This window comes from Arvicola amphibius, chromosome 2 (genome assembly GCF_903992535.2).
Source record: "Arvicola amphibius chromosome 2, mArvAmp1.2, whole genome shotgun sequence".
In the NCBI taxonomy this organism is placed as follows: domain Eukaryota; kingdom Metazoa; phylum Chordata; class Mammalia; order Rodentia; family Cricetidae; genus Arvicola; species Arvicola amphibius.
Window position 1 is genome coordinate 75,766,238 of NC_052048.2, and position 17,464 is coordinate 75,783,701.

The following is a 17,464-nucleotide window of genomic DNA, read 5'->3' on the forward strand; positions in this document are numbered from 1 at the left end:
GGCAGGAACTCTGGAAGGTGGACATGCCGTTTCCCTAACGTGCTGGACTCGGAAGCTTTCTGCTGAGAGAACAGCACCTGTCTTCTGCCAGGCTTCGTGTTAGGTCATTACAGCTGCCTTTAAAGCCCCTTTAAAACCCTGCAGACAACATGTGGAGCCACTGGCTATTTAGAGCTCGCACTAGGACCAGGGGCTAGCGACTCACTTCTGAGAAGTCATCTCCCAGTTATGTGAAGTTAGTTTTAAGTTATAGTACTTTGGACTGTGTTAACCAAGCCCGTGGTTCTTGCTGTATACTCTTTTCTGGACTCTTCCCACACCCAGGTTGCATCCCAGGCCATTCTATCCTAATCTTGGAGCGTGGTTTTATTATCAGCCTTCTAAAATAGTCGCTAGGTGCTGGGGACAGAGTTTAGAGGTAGAGCCTGGCGTGAGCGCCCTGGGCTCAGTCTTCAGCACTGAAGGGGGATATGACTCCACTCCCGAGCAGAGGAGTAGCAAGAGCACATTGGGCTGTTCGTATCTAGAGCCTGCTCACCTCCCTCTCACGGGTGGTTTTACAGAATCACTTGTTTGTTTTGGGGCGTCTCTGTTCAGAACCCTTTAAGGCTGGTCTCCCTGGCGGGTTATGGCAACAGTCTCGGGAGTATTCTCAGGACTGCAAATGTTCTTTTTCTGAAGAAAGTTTGAGTTTAAGAGTCACAGTGGCCCAAGTTAAATGTGATAGAGAAGATGGAGACAGAGGGATCAAATACTGCGAGGACGGGTAGACGCCACCACCTCAGGCTCCAGTACAGGCCGCAGGTCAGGCCTAGGTGTGGTCAGTCCCTAGCCATGCTCTTCCACTCAGGGAGCTCCTTCAGCTCCATGCACCTCAGTTCCGGGCAGGCTGGGGCCATGAAACCATCCGTTCTCTAGATGACCCAGCCCCAGCTTACCTTTCCTACGGGACCCCTTCTCACCACTCCACTCCGCGTAGGAACAGTAGGGAGTTTACCTTTGACCCTAAGAATGAGTGCCTTATCCTGCAGGCTGCGTCCTCAGGGCAGGGTTTTCCAGGGACCCTTCCTCTCTGTCTGCCTTTGAAGCTGTGACATTCTTCTATGCCATGTCCTATAGTCTGTCACAGGTGCTGGCTTTCTTGGGTGCACACAGGAGGCACAAGATGGATCCCATGAGCCTGGAAAAGGCTACAGAGTCTCTCTCTTGGCAAGGCCTACCTTTAACCCAGCTCACCCGGGAGACTACTGCAGCCCTCTTACTCCACAAAGGCTGACACAAATTCTTCCCACAGGCTTCTGTTCTGTGCTTCTGGCCATGGGGCCTGAGAGTCAGAGGTGAAGAATGGGGGTCAGGGCTGAGACCTGCCCATACATTGCCAGATAAGAGCAGGAAGACGTACCTGAACTTTGACTGTGCCAAGAAAATCCCAATTATCAGATGTAAAAACTATAAATGAAAGGAACAGATTAAAAACCCATGTCTTGATTCTCTCCCAACAGCCAGTCCTGGCTACGTTTATTACTCAGACCATGCTGGAATAACAGTGGACAAAAATAGAAATGGCCATGGTCGGACAAAGCCTCTGCCCTTTCGTCCTAGTCAGGACACCTTACTGCATGCCTCAAAGACCTCACGGTGCAGGGCCTGTGGGTGACTGCAGGCTTTGACATCAAGCTGGGAGCAGAGGCAGGAAGGCCAGGCTACTTGCTGAATAGCCCAGAGGGACATCTGGGGCTTTCTGTGAGGCAGAGAACTGCTGGGGTCCCGGAGAGATGTCCCGGCTGTGGGGCCAGTCTGCTCTGGTGCATGCAGTCATACAGCAATGCCAGCAGGGCCAGGCAGGGCCTTGCGTCACTTTGTCTTTGGCCTGGGTGGAGACTCTTTGAGTACTCTCCTCCAGAGGCTGCAGCAAGGAGGGCAGGGAGGGGGAAGCAGGTTTCGTGTCCTTCCAGGCTCTTCAGGAGGCCCCAGGGATGCTTTCTCAGCCGCTGGCAATGGATCTCACCAGCGGCACCTGGGACTGCCAACAGCAGTGGCTCACAGCGGCATTTCCACTGTGAAGTCCTGGGCATCTGTCAGGGATTTGGCCAAGGTCTCCTGGAGCACAGGTGAAGCCATGGTCAACTTGAGGGCTTGGGAAGCCTTGTTACCGATCCCAAGATGGGAGCAGAAAGGTGAAGCTGGCCCAAGCTGCTTTCTGGAGCCCAAGGCAACTGCTCTGCTATGTCACTCTGAATGGCCAGCTGTGCCCACCCTCAGGTCCTCCAGGCTAGGCAGACAATGCTGCTATCTTAGGGGCTGCTTGAGCTCGAACAGGCCTGTCCCGCCTTTGACGACTTTCCCCACCACGAGACAGGCTGAAGGTGATTTCAGTTCATCATGGGATCCTGTGAAAGACAGAAGAGCGTGTGTCAGGGGTCTGAGGACTCAATGCCGAGGTTGTGTGGCGGGTGCCTCAGAGGCCCTGCACACTCACACCATGGCCCTGTACCTAGTTTGGAAGAGGAGACACCTCTCCTTATTCCATCAGAACGCAGACCTTTACTGTCTGCTGCTTCTCCACTTCTGATTCCAAGTTTACCCCATGCAAAGACGCACTGCGGGATGAGCCTATTTGACTAGGGAAGGCCCAAGTCACCGCTCACACTCACCCATCATGGTGGCCTGTTTGAGAAACTGGAAGCTGGTTTCAAATGTCATCTGCTGCAAAGGGGAGGAACTTGACTGGATCCCAAAGCGATTGAGTGGCTTATAAACACCCTCAAAACACATATAGTCAGCGACCAGGGAGAGATGGCGAGGGTCAACTGCAATGCCTGTCACGGGGCAGAATTAGGAGGGGTAAGCAATGACAGGAGAAGAGTCGGGGAGTAACACCTGACACAAGGCAGCTATGACCACACCCCAAGGTCCCTCTCAGCTCCTCTACCCCCTCACCCTACACCTGGCCCAGGTACTGCGCGGACTCCATCTTGCACATAAGTTCATCCAGTAGCACAGGAAACAAGAATCTGTTGGACTGTGCTGTTTCTACCTGGGATCTAGAACCTTGATGGGTCAAGCCATGAACCGTGAACTTCACAAAACGCACCAGCAACTGGGACATCATTGAGTGGCTTCAAGAGTCAAAGCCACCATCCCCCACACTCTCTCCTGTGGACTCTCAAGCAACTATAGCCCCTGTATACTCTACAGCCATGCTTCTGTTCCCACCAACATGCAGGGCTGACTCGGTTCTCTGCCACGCCATCGGGCGCTCCCACTAGGCCAGGTATGCTGTCATGTTCTGCTTACCATACACAGCAAACACATCCTTAATCTCCTTCTCAATGACCCTCAGTGCAGCCTCGATGCCGTAAGTGTTGGCCATGGCATGGATGTCATTGGAGTAGAGGCGGCGCAGGTCCAGCACCTGGGCAAGGGAAGGAGAGACTGACCTAAGTGCCCCACTGGCAGCTCTCTTCTGTGTGTATGTCCTCTACCATTCTCGCTTGCCTTGTGCCCATGGCTGCTCCAGCTGGTGCCAAGTGTGCAGAGGCAACAGGGATAAGGGAAAGGGATGCTGCTGGCAGAACTGCCTCTGCATACCAGTCAGGGCCTAGACTGTCTCGCTGTTGTGACAAGTGTGACCAGACTAGACGCACTTTAGACTCAGTGAGAAACATTTTTTTTGTTGTTCAGTATTATACTTTTAACAAAGATCTGTTTACTGGGATGGATGCTTGGGAGGTAAGGAGAAGTCCCTCAAACACCTCTCTAGGGTGCCCAGGGCAGGAACAAGTTGGACCCCACAAGTTACTGGGCCTCATTAGAGGCCTGAGGCTCCAACTGAGCCAGAGGGACTCTCAGTGGCTCTGCACTATGGATGGAGCGGGCTCTGCCCCAGTACTAGGCACACTGCACAGGAAACGGAGACAAGCTGCCTGCCTGAGCACTTGAAACAAACCCCAAGTGAATATAGCCACATCCTGCACACTCAGGAGATACAGATCTTTTCCTGCTCACCCCCTGGGCAAGCTCTTGGTAAAAAGCTCTAGAGCACCATTGGTGGAGGCAGAAGTACAGGATCACAGGACTTTGGACAGTACAATGTGGGCGAGGAGATAAGGGGCCAGAGCAGCCCCAAGCTCCTAAGTAGCCTGGAGGAAACTCTTATGCCCTGAAGCGTTCTAGGGAAAGGAGAAAGGACTGGTGAGGAGATGGGATGGGAGCACAGGGCCTCCTTCAGCTCCTGGCAGGGCGCTCTGGGTTGGGCTGCAGCTACCTTTACCAGATAAAGCGAGCAGCAGCACTCAGGCCAGCAATGCAGCATAGTGCTCCTTATACTCTGCTTTAGGAAAAACTTCATTTCAAGAAAAAATAAAACAACACAAAGAGGGTTCTCAAATGACTCTGAGAAAGTCTGGGCTAATGTTGAGCATGTTTCTATACTGCCAACCTAACAGGCACCGTGAGTTCCTGGGTCATGGATGAGGGTGCACACTTGATTTGGGGACCACAGCGTAGCACATATATTTCAGCAGGGTTCAGTCGGTTGACTGGAGCTCAATTCCCAGGGCCTGGTTCCCAAAAGAACATGAGGCCAGGGCTGAGGATCTGTCACAGAGCAGCACTCAGGCTGTAGGCTCACATACCTCAGAGTACTTGAACAGCTCGGGGAGGTTGATTCCCTCTGTGTTCAGCACAAGCTCCTTCTCATTCTTACTGTTGGTTGTTTCCTTCAGGAGGCACCGAGTGATTCCCTTGGTTGTATAGACAATGGCATTGTGGGTCAAGTCCACAACCAAGGAGCTCATGTCAAAATTAGTCTTCATCAGTGGGAGCTTCAGAGTCACCTACAAGAGAAAGAGAGCTGGGTCAGGGAAGACACTTTTCCTAGCCCCGTCAACAGGGCAGGAGCCTGCAGGTCCACTCAGTGGTCTCCTGGTTGGGGAGAGCGGTCCTGCTACAGAGGCTGGCAGGGCTGAATCTGGGTGGTTTAACTGACCCAAATTCAAGGTAGAAACAGGCAACAGAAGTCAGTGAGGACACTGAGACTCAAGCCGGTCCTTTCAATGGCCACAATGCAGCGCCTGCTGCTTTGGGCTTGGAGTCCACCAGCAGGTTCTGTTATACAAGCTAACATTTGGGAACCATGGAGTTGGACTAAAGAGAGGACAAGGAGTACGTCGATGCTGATATCAAAACAATGAACTACCCATGAAATCCTTAGAAGGGGCCAAGGGACATTCTGGGGCAGGAAGAACTAATGGGCTACTGTCTCCTGGCAGGAAGGAAGCTGCCATATCTGCGGTGTATAGTGACATGTTTGTGTGCAGAGATTAAAGGACATGACTCATTTATGAGGCCTGTAGTTGAGACTCACAAGCACACTTTTTTGAGCACTGGTTGCAAAGAGGGGTGTGTAAGGCTGTGCTTTAGAGGACAGCGTTTCCAGTCATTAAGAGAGTCTTCTGGGGGTGCTGGAGAAATGGCTCAGCAGTTAATAACACTGGCTGCCCTCCCAAAGGACCTAGGTTTAATTTCCAGCACCCACATGGTGTCTTACAACCATCTGTAACTCCATTTTCTGGGGATCTGATGCTCTCTTCTGGCCTCCAAGGACACTGTACACATGTGCAGCCATCCTTGAAGACAAACACCCTTATGCATAAAATATTAGAAAAAGAAGAGAGGTTCTTCAGGAGATGGCCCAGCTGAACAGACTGACCTGGCACCATAGGCTCTCCTCTGTGTCATACTGGTAGTCCTCAATGAATGAGTGGGCCTCCAGCACAGTCTGGATCCTGCGTTCCACAGCCTCTGCTCCCTGAGGCCTGGAGTGCCGGCGGGGAGGCTTCTGGGATGATTCCTCCTCCAGGCCCGAACCCTCTTCCTCGCCTGGCTCATGAGCCTGGTGGGCACCTTCGCTGTTGATGTTCCCTTCCTCTTGGGCATCTTCCTCCTCCACTTCCTCCTCCCCTTCTTCCTCGCTCTCATAGTCAACCTGGCCAGGAAGTGAAATGCAGGCAGTCAGTGGGGGTCTGCTCACCTTCCTCCATTGACCTTCCTTGGCCATTGCTGAGACTTTTCAGTCCTGATGTGCCCCCTCCGAAGTGGCCTGTTTGCCACACAGCTTCCCTAGCCCACAGAATTTCTGAGCTTTCTCTACTATCCCCCCCCCCCCCCCCCACACACCGCCTCTGTAACCTTCTTTTTGTCCTTAGAGAGACTGACACTAGGGATTGGTCTGGACAAACAGGAGACACTCTGATTTATTGTCAGTCTCCTCCAGGCCCTTGAGTCTGACTCGTATCCAGGGTTAACCAGATTCAAGGAAAGCCCTGTCTGCTCAATCAAGAGGTATGCTGGACAGACAGGTCTTACTTCAGTCTTCTAGTGGGGTCCAATCACGACAGAGAAGTATGGCCTCTAGGTCAGGGAGAATTCCTGAGGTGTGAGCACAGCCCCTGCACTAAGACAGCAGCCCTCACCTCTTCCTCTTGCTTCTCCTTGCGTTTGGTGTCCGAAGCATCTGCATCACCCTCCTCAGCTTCAGCATCCACAATGTTCCCCTCCTCTTCTTCATCCCCTTCTTCCTCTCTCTGTAGTTTGAGCGTAAGGAGGAAAATAGTTCCAATAATCAGTAGTCAGAGAATCCAAGGACCCTTTTACTTAATGCTATCCAAGCCACCTTCCCACCTGTCCATGAGTCCACTGCCCACCTACTACCTAACCCAGTCCATCTACCCAGTGTCTACTCATCTAGCCTTGGGTTTGCAAACCTTTTTTCCCCTTTAGCTTTTTTCCCTTTCACTTTAACAAGCACCTGGGAAGTCTTTCAGGTTTAAGGCGTTTGTTTTGTTTTTGTTTTTTCAAGATAAGGTTTCTCTGCATAGCCCTGGATGTTCTGGAATTCACTCTGTAGACCATCCTAGACTTGAACGCAGAGATCCCCTGCCTCTGCCTCCTCAGTTCAGGGATTAAAGATGTGGGTCACCACCACCCAGTCAAGAGTTTTTAGAAATCACACCTTTAGGTAACATGCACAGCGGTGGGCTTTGTTTAGCGCCTGAGTACTCTCGGTACACTTCCCCTTAGTTGCCCTCTCCATCTTTCCTCCTTGCTCGTTCCTTAGATTCTATGGCTTACCACACAGTTCCTCCTTCCACTTTCACGTCATATATACTTCAGTACTCTTTCCTACTTATCCCTTAACTTTTAAAAAAGGGATTAGGGATGCAGTTTAGTGGTAGAGGGCCACCTTAAATCATTACAAGATGATAAAAACATAGCTCCAACAATGCTAGTGGAGGCAAGAAGAAGAGCCATCTTTCTCTTCCTGGACTTAGTTTCAAGTTTCTTAGCCTCTTTCTGGCTAAGTCAAGACTGGGCAGATGGTTAAATACAACCCATGTCAATCTGTGCTTGAGTTAGTAAAATGGCAAAGCCACAGGACAGGAGGAACCTAGCACTTTCTCTGATCTAGGCCACCCCTCATTCTAGATATGCCCAAAGACGGGTGGCACAGAGCCAGGCAGGGAATTCCCAGTACATGTGACACCTCACCCAGGTAGGCTCACTGCATCAGCACTGGCCTCTGCTTGCAGCGCTAGGTAGTGCTAGTCCCTGGCCTTAGGGGCCTCCTCCACTGCTCCTGACCTAGTCCACTTCTACCTCCCCTGCTTTGCTACCAACAGTTTTTTCTGCTCCTTCTCTTTTGTCACTGAGGTTCAACTCTGCTTCAAATCACATCTCCAGGCCTTGATGGCTTGGGTGAAGTTAAATGCCGAGAAAAATGAGACCAGAACAAGGACGTTCAAAGGCTCAGTGCACACCATCTTTAGGATGGAAACTTCTTACAGACAGCCCCTGAGATCAGAGATGGATGTCTGTAGGTCCGATCCAGAGCTGGGCAAACCATATTGCGGGCAGCCTCCCTGGCATGGCCCATCACGCCTTGGCGTAAGTGCAGCTCGCAGGTCGAGAGCAGCAGATTAATGCTGAGGTATGTGGAAAGATGGGCTAGTGTCAAGAAGAATCTTGTAGAGTGCTGACAACTGTCATGACATGGCCCCTGGAGACTACGGGCCCTTCATGCCTCTCGGACTTAGGATCAGTCCTATGCACTTTGTAAGGGGTCTCTAGCACTTGCTTACCCGATTCTTCCCTGAGTCCTCCGCGTCATCAAGGTCCTTCTGTGTAGCCCTTCTAGTATTCACACTTCTGAAGGCCAATGCTTTGCTATTCTTCTTTTTGATGGCTTCCATTAGTAGTTTAAAGAATCTGTATGAGAAGAAAGTCATCCAGCCCTGTCAGGATAAGTGTACCCTACCCTCTCGATGCTGAGTGATTGGCATGGGAGCTAGCACAAAGGACTGAGGCCAGTTTCTCCTACCCTCCTCTACCTTCTCCCACTTGGTCTGTCAGAAAGAACATCAGTCCTACACTCTAGCCTGCTTCCTCTGGATACATACTCAGCAACTCCTAGACTAGAGTGATTCCTGCACTTTTTGATTTGCTTATCTGGACAATGCGGGTTTTAATATGTATGGTGTACACTTGTTCTAAGAAGCATCAGACACTTTCCCTAAGGCTTGGTAGAGCTTATATTTGGTAACTGATAGTTGTTGGTGCCACTGCACTACATTCTAGTCAGGACAGCAGAACCAACTGTAGGAGATGGGAACCCACCCTGCCTGGGACAGCCTGTCCCATCCCAGACACCTGCAGTATCTTAAGAAAGTAGGTCTGGCTGGGTCAAAGGAAGCCCCAGCCTCATATGCGATCCCCATCAACCGAATGAAAGAAGGCTTTAAAGTGCACTAGTACTTTAAAGTACTTCAAAAGGTAGTGCAGCAGGCTTTGTGGTGCAGAATCATACACAGATCAGAAGCAAACCTACCTGCAAAAACTCATCACCTCCATTCCTCCCAAGCTCCCCATTTTAAGGGTGCCTCAGTCTTTCAGCTTTGCCCCATCTCTACCTTGCCATTTTCATAACCTCCATTCCCTAATCAGGCACTCAGACCATCCCAAATTGAACTGCTTTTAATTTTACAAAATATTAGTTCTTACCCCGACCCTTGCATTCATCCATTCTATATTGAGTCCTACCCTGCACCTAAACCCACACGAGTCCTGTAGGTAAGAGAATGATGAAAAGATAGGTTCCCAGCCCCCAAGAAGCATGGAGTCTTACTTTGAGAATCAGGAGGTCAAATGTTTTGAAGAATGTCATTTCCCTACCCACATTTTATATTTTTTAAATAGCAATCCCAGTTCGCTCCCACCTCCCACTCCCCTCCCATTTTTAAAGATGTTCTTATTTTATGTGTTCAGTGTTTGCCTGCATGTATGTATGGGCACCACGTGTGTGCCTGGTACCCATGGAGTCCAGAAGAGGGCATCAAATTCCCTGGACCTGGAGTTCCAGATACTTGTAAACCACCATGCGGATGCTGGGAAGCAAACCTGGACCTCTACTGGGGTCTCTTAACCTCCGTTCCATCTCTCCAGCCACCCGCTCCTGTTTGCCTTTTTAAAGAGTATATGGTTTTGTTGAGATTCACTAAGCCAGTGACAAGCTTGCTCACCAGATGCTGAGGAAGGGGGGCGGGAGAGTCAGAAAAGAGGAGGCAGGGATGACTTTGGAAAGACACAATCTAAGGGGAAAGAGTGGACACTGATGTGAGAGCCTGGATCTCATATGTTATGAGGGACCACTTAGAGCGGAACAAGGCAGACAGGTGCTTCTCCCTGAGGCTAGGCTATCACTGTCGCCAGCGTCTCTGCCTGTCTCATGTGGACACCCAGCTCTGAGGTTTCTTGTCCCTCTGTTCCACTCTCAGGCATCCTTTGGGTATCTGTATTCTCAGCAACATTCCCAATCTTGCTACCATCCTCCAAGGCTAGGATGAAGCGAGGATGTAACTCCTCTAAAACACCTTTTGGTGTCCAGAACTATTGAGAACATGGGTAAAGGTGGACGACCTAGCTGCTTCTGAATGGGGCGCAGCAGTGTACAGTGTTTTCCTGAGGTGCTGTCACGTGCTCTTCAGTGATGGTCCAAGAGCAAGGGGAGTGGCGACCCTCAGTGAATGCTCCTTGTAGGTCGTGCTATTTGTCAGTGTGGCAAATGAAAGGAACCGGAGGGGCATATGGCAGAGGACCCACCCACCCCATAGAAACAGTTATGAACTGAGAACATGACCCTTTGATGCTTCCAAAAGTGCCTGTCAAAATCCTCCCCACCTGCTGCTTCAAGAGTCGGTTTCTGCTCAGTGGCTCGGACTACAGGAGGGGCTGTCAGGTTAAGTCCTTAGTGGGGCAGGAGCCAGAACTTAACAGTCCTTTTTAGCACTCTGGCCCACTCTTGTGGGTTAGTCACGCAAATAGTAAAAGTGATGGTATACCTAAGACCACCTGGGCTTCCGTGTCCCAATCCAAGAACACCTGTTTCTGTTCCCTTTCTTTCCATTATGCATTAAAACAAACAAACTCCTCATCTCAAGGATGAGGAGGAGGAAAGGAAAAGGGGTGGCAGAGGCAGGAGGAGAAGGGAAGAAAGGAAAAACAGCACAGGGGGAGGGCTCTCATGCCCTCTTCCATTTCCTGTGAGCTCTCAGGCCTTAAGTGGTTCAGTCACTCACTGCCTGGGCTGACAAAGAACTCTAAAAGCGCAGCCCAGATTACAGGCTGCTCTTACTTTTATTGGCCTGAGACCTCAGAGGCCTGCTCCAGAGTCATGAAGAGTACTTCTGTCCAAAGTGTCGGACTACACAAGGCCTTGTTTATCACAGCTTTTCAAGTGTACAAAAAACATGCCTAAGAGCTGAAAGTACTTCACTGCTGAGAACAAGCCATAGCTGTCACTTGCTGGGAAGAAACAAAATCGTGGTGTAGGAACTGATGTGATGCTCAAGGGTTAGGAGCACTTACTGCTCTTCCAAAGGGCCCGAGAACCTATGTTACCTGTTAACTCCAGCACCAGGGAGATTTGACATCTCTGGACTCTTTGGATCATGCCCATACCCACAAACAGACACACACATACTGACATAATTAAAATACAAATAAATCTTTCTTTAAAAAATGACTTACTATTTTTACTCCCACAAGGTAGACAGAACTCTAAGCTCAGCTGGCATGTGCCTCATGGTGTCTTACCTGCTTGGCAGCTAAAGCTTCTGGGTGAAAAGAATTGGGGCAAACTGTCAACTCTGCCCTCTCTCAATCATCCTCAAGATGCCCCATGGTTCTGATTCCCACTTCTCAGAAGAGAGCTTCCATGAAAATACAAACATCCACAACATCCACTGTACCTGGGATGCTCTTCTCTGTTAACAAACAAGTTGGCAGGCTGGAACCTATACTATGCTCCTGTTACTTTGCCCAGTGTCCCAGAGCACATGAAGGACTGCTTGACGGAACAAATACAGGAGGTACTGATAGAAGCCCAGCTAGCAACCTCACCAAGGGCTCATGTCACCTGAGCAGGATCGATCAGCTAGTCAGTGATTCCTGTCCAAAAGTCATCATTTTGATCCAAGCTCAACTGTCCTGACAATCAATCTAAAGGCCATCTGCTTAGAAGGCCACTGAGGATCCACTACAGAAGAACTTTAAAAACAATGTGGTCTTATCTTTAGGAATGGAAAATAAAGGGCAAAAGGCAAAATAGTCCCTCTCTTTTGGACTCGGCGGCCTCAGTAACTGCCTAGACTAACTCAGCACAGGAGTGGGGTAGCTGAAGGAGAACTTTCTTCTCTGCCCTGCCTCTGGTTTTCCATATAGTTTTGTGTGTGTGTGTGTGTGTGTGTGTGTGTGTGTGTGTGTGTGTGTATACATGCATGCTTGTGTGCAAATAGAGGTCAGAGGACAGACAACTTTTGAGACTCAGTTCTTTCCTTCCACTCTATGAGATCCCAGGGATCAAACATCAAGCTTGGTAGCATGTCTCTTTACCCACTGAGCCATCTTGCTGGCCTGGTTCTCTATAAGTTAGCAGCTCTTGGATCCTGTCTACATTAAAGGCAGTGGTCAGGGGCCTATGACTGAATCCTGTTAATAATAGCATCTCTTTTGCCTAAAAGTGTATTTACTAGTTGCTAAGACTTAAACGTTAGGAGACTGGTTCCCCCCCCCCCCAAAGCACGTAACATAACAAGATAAGAGGAGGCAAGCTTTTCATGTTTAAATCAGAAGATATGGACACCCTGGCCCACATTTTTGCACATGAGAGCAAACCTCCTGAAATAAGTTCCATACTCTGCCAGTGGCCTCCCAACCTGCTTCACCACCATCAGGGTCAGGGGCAAGCCAAGTGCTCTGGTGAACCTTCCCACCCTTCTGACCTTGTACACTCAGCATTATGGCCTATGCTTTCAATTACACAGCAGTAACCTGAATTTGAGAGAAAACAGAAGTTCATTCTCCCTACCTGATAGAAACCAGAATTTTTAAGCTGAGGATCCACTACAGAAGACCTTTAAAAACAACATGCCACTGGTTCCCTATCAGCAGACTAGAAATACACGAGGAACCACATTACAGCCTGGAATCACACGGCATCCAATATACCATGTGCTGGTCTGAACCACAGAAGCACCACAGGGAAGGGGCTCCTTCCATATGTTATACCATAAGCTGGAGAGGACTCATCAATCCAAGACAAGCAGAGGGAATGACAAATGACTCAGAAGGGTCACACTAACAGGCCAGATTGGGGTGAGGGCTCAATATTAGGTGACAGGGCCTACTGTTTTCTAAAACACTTCCTTTGCGGGATCATGCCAGGAGTGCTTCATGGGTCAAGGTCAAAGATGAACACAGTGGAGTCCTGACCTGGTTTCCATGAAGTGCAAGATGTCCTCAGGTCTCAGGCACTTCTCCTGCTGGTAATATGCATGCGGCAGGAACTGAAACCGGAGCTCATACATCCGGAATTTGTTCTGTCTTTCTCCCATATGGAAGGACTCTTGGACATCGACTTTCTGTAATACCTAGAACCAGATGAACACAGAGTCTGTCCCATTCAGGCCCCAGATGACTGTGCTGCACGTGGGTCACAAGATACCACGTCTGAGGCAGCTGCGGCCATAGCCCCAAACTCTGTACAAATCCTTGGGGTGTGTCGGGGAGCAGAGCCTCCTGCGGTGGACTCCTGGGGTCTGCTAAGTTAACCCAGGGTTCATTCTTACTGCATCCGTCAGGCAGGTGCTATGGAACTGACAATGACCTTCAAAGTTTCTTCCTGCTCAGTGCCTGGCAGAGACAGTGTCTATCTCTCTGGCAGAAGAAGCCTGGGGCCCAGCTGCCAGCAGGCTGCTCTGTTGCAGCAGGAAGATGCAGGATTAGACCTCCACCCAGTGTGTAATCCCGTACGAGAAACAGTTACCTCCCCCAGGCACACCCTGGTGAGCTGCTTCTTTAGGCTCTTCACTCGCTTCAATGCTTTCTTGGTGTTGAACACAGGCACGCTCATCATGGGTGTCTTGATGTTGGCACTGGCCACCATGAGAATCTCCCTCAGTCTGTCAAAGAATAAGGACACATCTCATGAGACATACCAAATCTCCTTGTTTACCTGAAGCCTCTTTTAAAGATGGCAGAGTTTGTCTGTGGTATGAGAAGCCCGGGATATTCATTACAGGGGAGTACGTCTTGTCAGACTTCTCCCTGCAGTACTGGCTCCGCATGCAGAGTTAGATCTAGGGCCTGCTTCCTTCACTGTCCTCAGCACTTGGCAGCTGGAGCTAACCAAACAGATGAGAGAGAGGAAAGACTAAACTAGTCCAGCCTCACCAACCCCACAGTCTGTGGGCTCAGCCTCCCGCAGTCATGGGCAAGGACCCTTGTTTTGGGAGGTTGGGGAAGCCACCCAGAGCCAATCTGTCTGCAATGCATTGACCTGAATGCCAGGATCTGCTTCCTCAGAAATCATCACACTGCATGTGCAAACATGTACCTAAAGGGCCACGGCTACAGAAATGGCACTCCTGGAGTTGGGAGAGCAGGGGCACTGGGCTGGAGTGTTAACTATGTTCTTGTGTGTATGGTCTCATTAGCATCTCTGCTAACCTGATGAAGGAAGTGGCAGAGTGATAAACAGAGATCCTAAACATCTAGCCACAGAAACCACTCTGGCTCTGAATACACTCCAAAATTTCAACTGAGGATCCAGACTTAGAGAAGACCTAATCTCTCACTCACCAGCTCCCTTTCCCAGGAGCACTACAGACCTCACAACTGTGCAGTGTGCACCCTTGTTCCCCCATACCTCGGAATGCCCAGAGTGACATTCATCTCGCCTCGACCTGCAAAGTGGAAGGTGTTCAGTGTCATCTGTGTGGAGGGCTCCCCGATGCTCTGGGCAGCCAGTAGGCCAACAGCCTCGCCTGGGTCACACAGGGAGCGCTGCCACTTTAACTGCAGTAAGGTTCTCAGGCTGGAGACAGAAGGGGACAGAAGAAATCAAGAACAAGTATTAGACTGCCCACCACACCACCAGAAACCAGAGCCCTAACTGGTTTCTTGTTTGAATTATTCAGGTTTGCTACAAGAATATCATGTGTGCTTGCCAGGCCGGACACAGGTCTCTGAGCAGTGGTTACTTTATGGACCATTCACATCCCCTCCCCCACTAGCAAGAGAGGTTTGGAGAAGCCTACACTTCCTGCTGTGCAAACTGGAAACAGGTTCAGGCTTACCAAGCAGCCAGAGGTAGGGGTGTCTACCTGCATGTGGAGATCACATCACATGTATCTGCACTGCCTGTTAGCAACAACCAGTCTCACAAACTTTGATGCGTATGAACAACTCTGTGTGGAGGGAGTGCAGGAAGCCATAGAGCTACATGTCCATACATGTTCTTCCAGGTGCTTTTGAAGGCAACTGTCACCTTCTGGGAGGCAGGTAGAGACTGCCTTCCTCTTCTGGAGAGGGTCAGGAGGCCCACCCACCATGACACTGATCAATGTCCTCACCTGTCGAGCGAAAGCTCTGGTTTCTTGTAACTCCTCTCTGCTTGAGCTGCCCACTCCTTAGTGTAGTCAGCAATTTTTTTTTCAAATGTTTCAGACACAGATGCAAAGTAGATGTCTGGGCGCCACACAGACAGGCTAGGGTCGGGACAAGGAGCAGCCCTCTTCTGGTATTTCCATCGGCTCTGCTCATCTAGTTCATACCACATCTGCAACATCTGAACAGACAGCAAGACATGTCTTAGCTAGATGGGAAGGCATCACCAATTCCTGGCATAGCCAGTGGCACGAGAAGAAGGATTGGCTTTGGATGGAAGTAGAGAGCAGGGCAAGGCAGAAATCTAAAGAACCTCAACACTTTAAACCAGGGGCACAGACTCTGTCCCACGGCATGCTGTTGACCAGGATGCTTTTGGCAATTCATCCTGGCCGGTCTGAAGCCCAGTAGGGGCATGACATCATTATTTATGGGCAGTGCTCATGATTGTGGTATGATAAGAGGCAAAGAACTGTCCCAGGCAACTAAGACACTAGGAGTGAGGCAACTACCAAATGCCAGTTAGCACCTCTCTCCCCCACCCAGGCTGACCTCTCTCTAACAGATCTCTGCCCACAGCTGCCTTCCCTCTCCACTTCTAGACTGGTCTCCTTGACCCTCATGCCTGGTGTGGTGAAGAATCCCAACCGCCAGCCAGAGTAATTCCCTCAAGCTCTGCTATTCATAGCCTCTAATGAGTCTCCTAGTTAGAGTTTCACATGGCTGCTACTGGCATCTTGACTAATATCATTCTTTATTACAATCACTTATCCTTCTCTAGTTGGGGCCTGAGCACACCAGGCACTATGGACACAACCTCCCCATGTTACCTGCTGGGTTTCTGGGCTGCGGCCATTCTCGTTCTTGCCCTTTAGGTTCAAGGCTTTCACAGCTGCCTGAATCTTCTGGGAAAAACTCAGGAAGGCGCCTTTTCGCAGCAGGGCACTGGAATGCTTGCTATGCCATTTCTTAATGGCTTTGAAGTGGCGGAGCACTTTTTGGGGATCTGCTCTGGATAAAACTTCATGAAGATGCTTGGACTTCATTATCACCTAAAAAGACAAACCACACAGACGAGACGACAGCATGAAAGGTTGGTCACACTGCATGACTTCAAGGGGCCCAAGGTGCACAAGAGTCCTAACTGTCTCTTGGAGGGATCAAGCACTCATTGGGGGAGAAAAGTCCTCACTATCAGAAGAGAGAGCAGCTCATTCAGAGCAGGACTAGGGAGAGGAAAAGACAGCCTGGGTAGCAAGACAGGTGCCAGAAAGGCAGGGTCCAGCCAAGAGTGAGATCTTAATCCTGCCTGGCAAACGTGCCTGGTGGCACATGCCTTTAATCCTAGGAGGCACAGGCAGGCAGATCTCTGAGTTCAAGGCCAGCATGGTCTATAGAGTGAGTTCCAGGACAGCCAGGGATACACAGTGAAACCTTGAAACACCCCCTCCCTACCCACCTCCCAAAACAACACTAAGTCCTGGACAGCTCATGATGGTTTCAGTTCCCCAATCTGCATTACTTGGCAGTAAGGAATATATAAGTTACAGATGTGTGTAAAGTAGGCCTGAGTTCAAAGCCTTGCCCCACCTCTCACCAGTTAGCTACTCTTTTAGTTGCCTCAGCTAACTGGACAGGGTGCTACTAAAGTCCTAGAACCAAGAACTAAGAAGGTACCTGCCATGTGTTTCACTATAAGGTCCAGCACCCACTGACCCCAAAAGCAGCTACTATTCCACTGATATACATGTGTTGCCATGACCTCATGTGGTCATGGCCTAAGCAGGAGCTTTGAAGATATCAGATGCTTCAGGACACTGGTGGGAGCTTTTCTCAGTGGTCACACAGATGGAGTGGCGAGACTAGTCATCACTCACAGGCACAAGGTGAGACCTTACCTCATAGTTGCTGACCAGGAAGGGGAACTGCTTGGGCTGCAGGAACTGTGTCTTGGGGATGTCCAGGCCATCCTCCCCATATAGGAACTGTACCACGCTGCCGTCGCTATCACGGACGGTCAGATCATACTGGATGACCAGCCCCTCCAGGTGCTTGATGATACACCTGTGAAGAAACACCCTGCTCAGTGCCCACGGAGCAAAGACCCCCAGGGGGCTCCAAGAGGAACTGGTGACAGACAGTAAATGGGAAGAAAGGGGACTGTTGTACCAGATAAACACAACTCTAGGATGGACCACTTCCAATGCCCTGGGATCTAACATCCCTCAGCGAGAAGCTACATTTCCCACCAGTTTTCCAGCAAGAGACCACCTCAGCGGTCTGGCTGCCACACTCCCAGAGCGAGGCTCCCATTGAGCCCAGCTGCTAGGGCTGCTCTTCACCCTTTCACTCTTCTGTGTCTCAGAGCTCTAAGGGCATCCTTGGGATCACAGGCAGCCAAAGGAAAGAGAGATCAGTGTAGAGCTGACCAAGAAAACAAGGGGCACCATAGGAACTAAAT

General features: G+C 50.2%; 1 protein-coding gene across 1 annotated transcript in view; it reads right to left on the minus strand.

The window, feature by feature from the left end:
* Positions 1–1,484: 1,484 nt before the first annotated feature.
* Polr1a (RNA polymerase I subunit A) overlaps positions 1,485–17,464 on the minus strand; it is a 64,195-nt gene continuing 48,215 nt past the window's right edge. Inside the window, exons 22-34 of the mRNA XM_038319962.1 lie at positions 16,902–17,067; positions 15,834–16,055; positions 14,970–15,184; positions 14,264–14,431; positions 13,382–13,517; positions 12,829–12,986; positions 8,142–8,268; positions 6,477–6,587; positions 5,714–5,989; positions 4,638–4,838; positions 3,298–3,415; positions 2,655–2,819; positions 1,485–2,390 (exon numbers count right to left, since the gene is read on the minus strand). Of these exons, the coding sequence (XP_038175890.1) occupies positions 2,290–2,390; positions 2,655–2,819; positions 3,298–3,415; positions 4,638–4,838; positions 5,714–5,989; positions 6,477–6,587; positions 8,142–8,268; positions 12,829–12,986; positions 13,382–13,517; positions 14,264–14,431; positions 14,970–15,184; positions 15,834–16,055; positions 16,902–17,067 (2,164 nt within the window). The 3' untranslated portion in view covers positions 1,485–2,289. The remainder of the gene's footprint in view (positions 2,391–2,654; positions 2,820–3,297; positions 3,416–4,637; positions 4,839–5,713; positions 5,990–6,476; positions 6,588–8,141; positions 8,269–12,828; positions 12,987–13,381; positions 13,518–14,263; positions 14,432–14,969; positions 15,185–15,833; positions 16,056–16,901; positions 17,068–17,464) is intronic.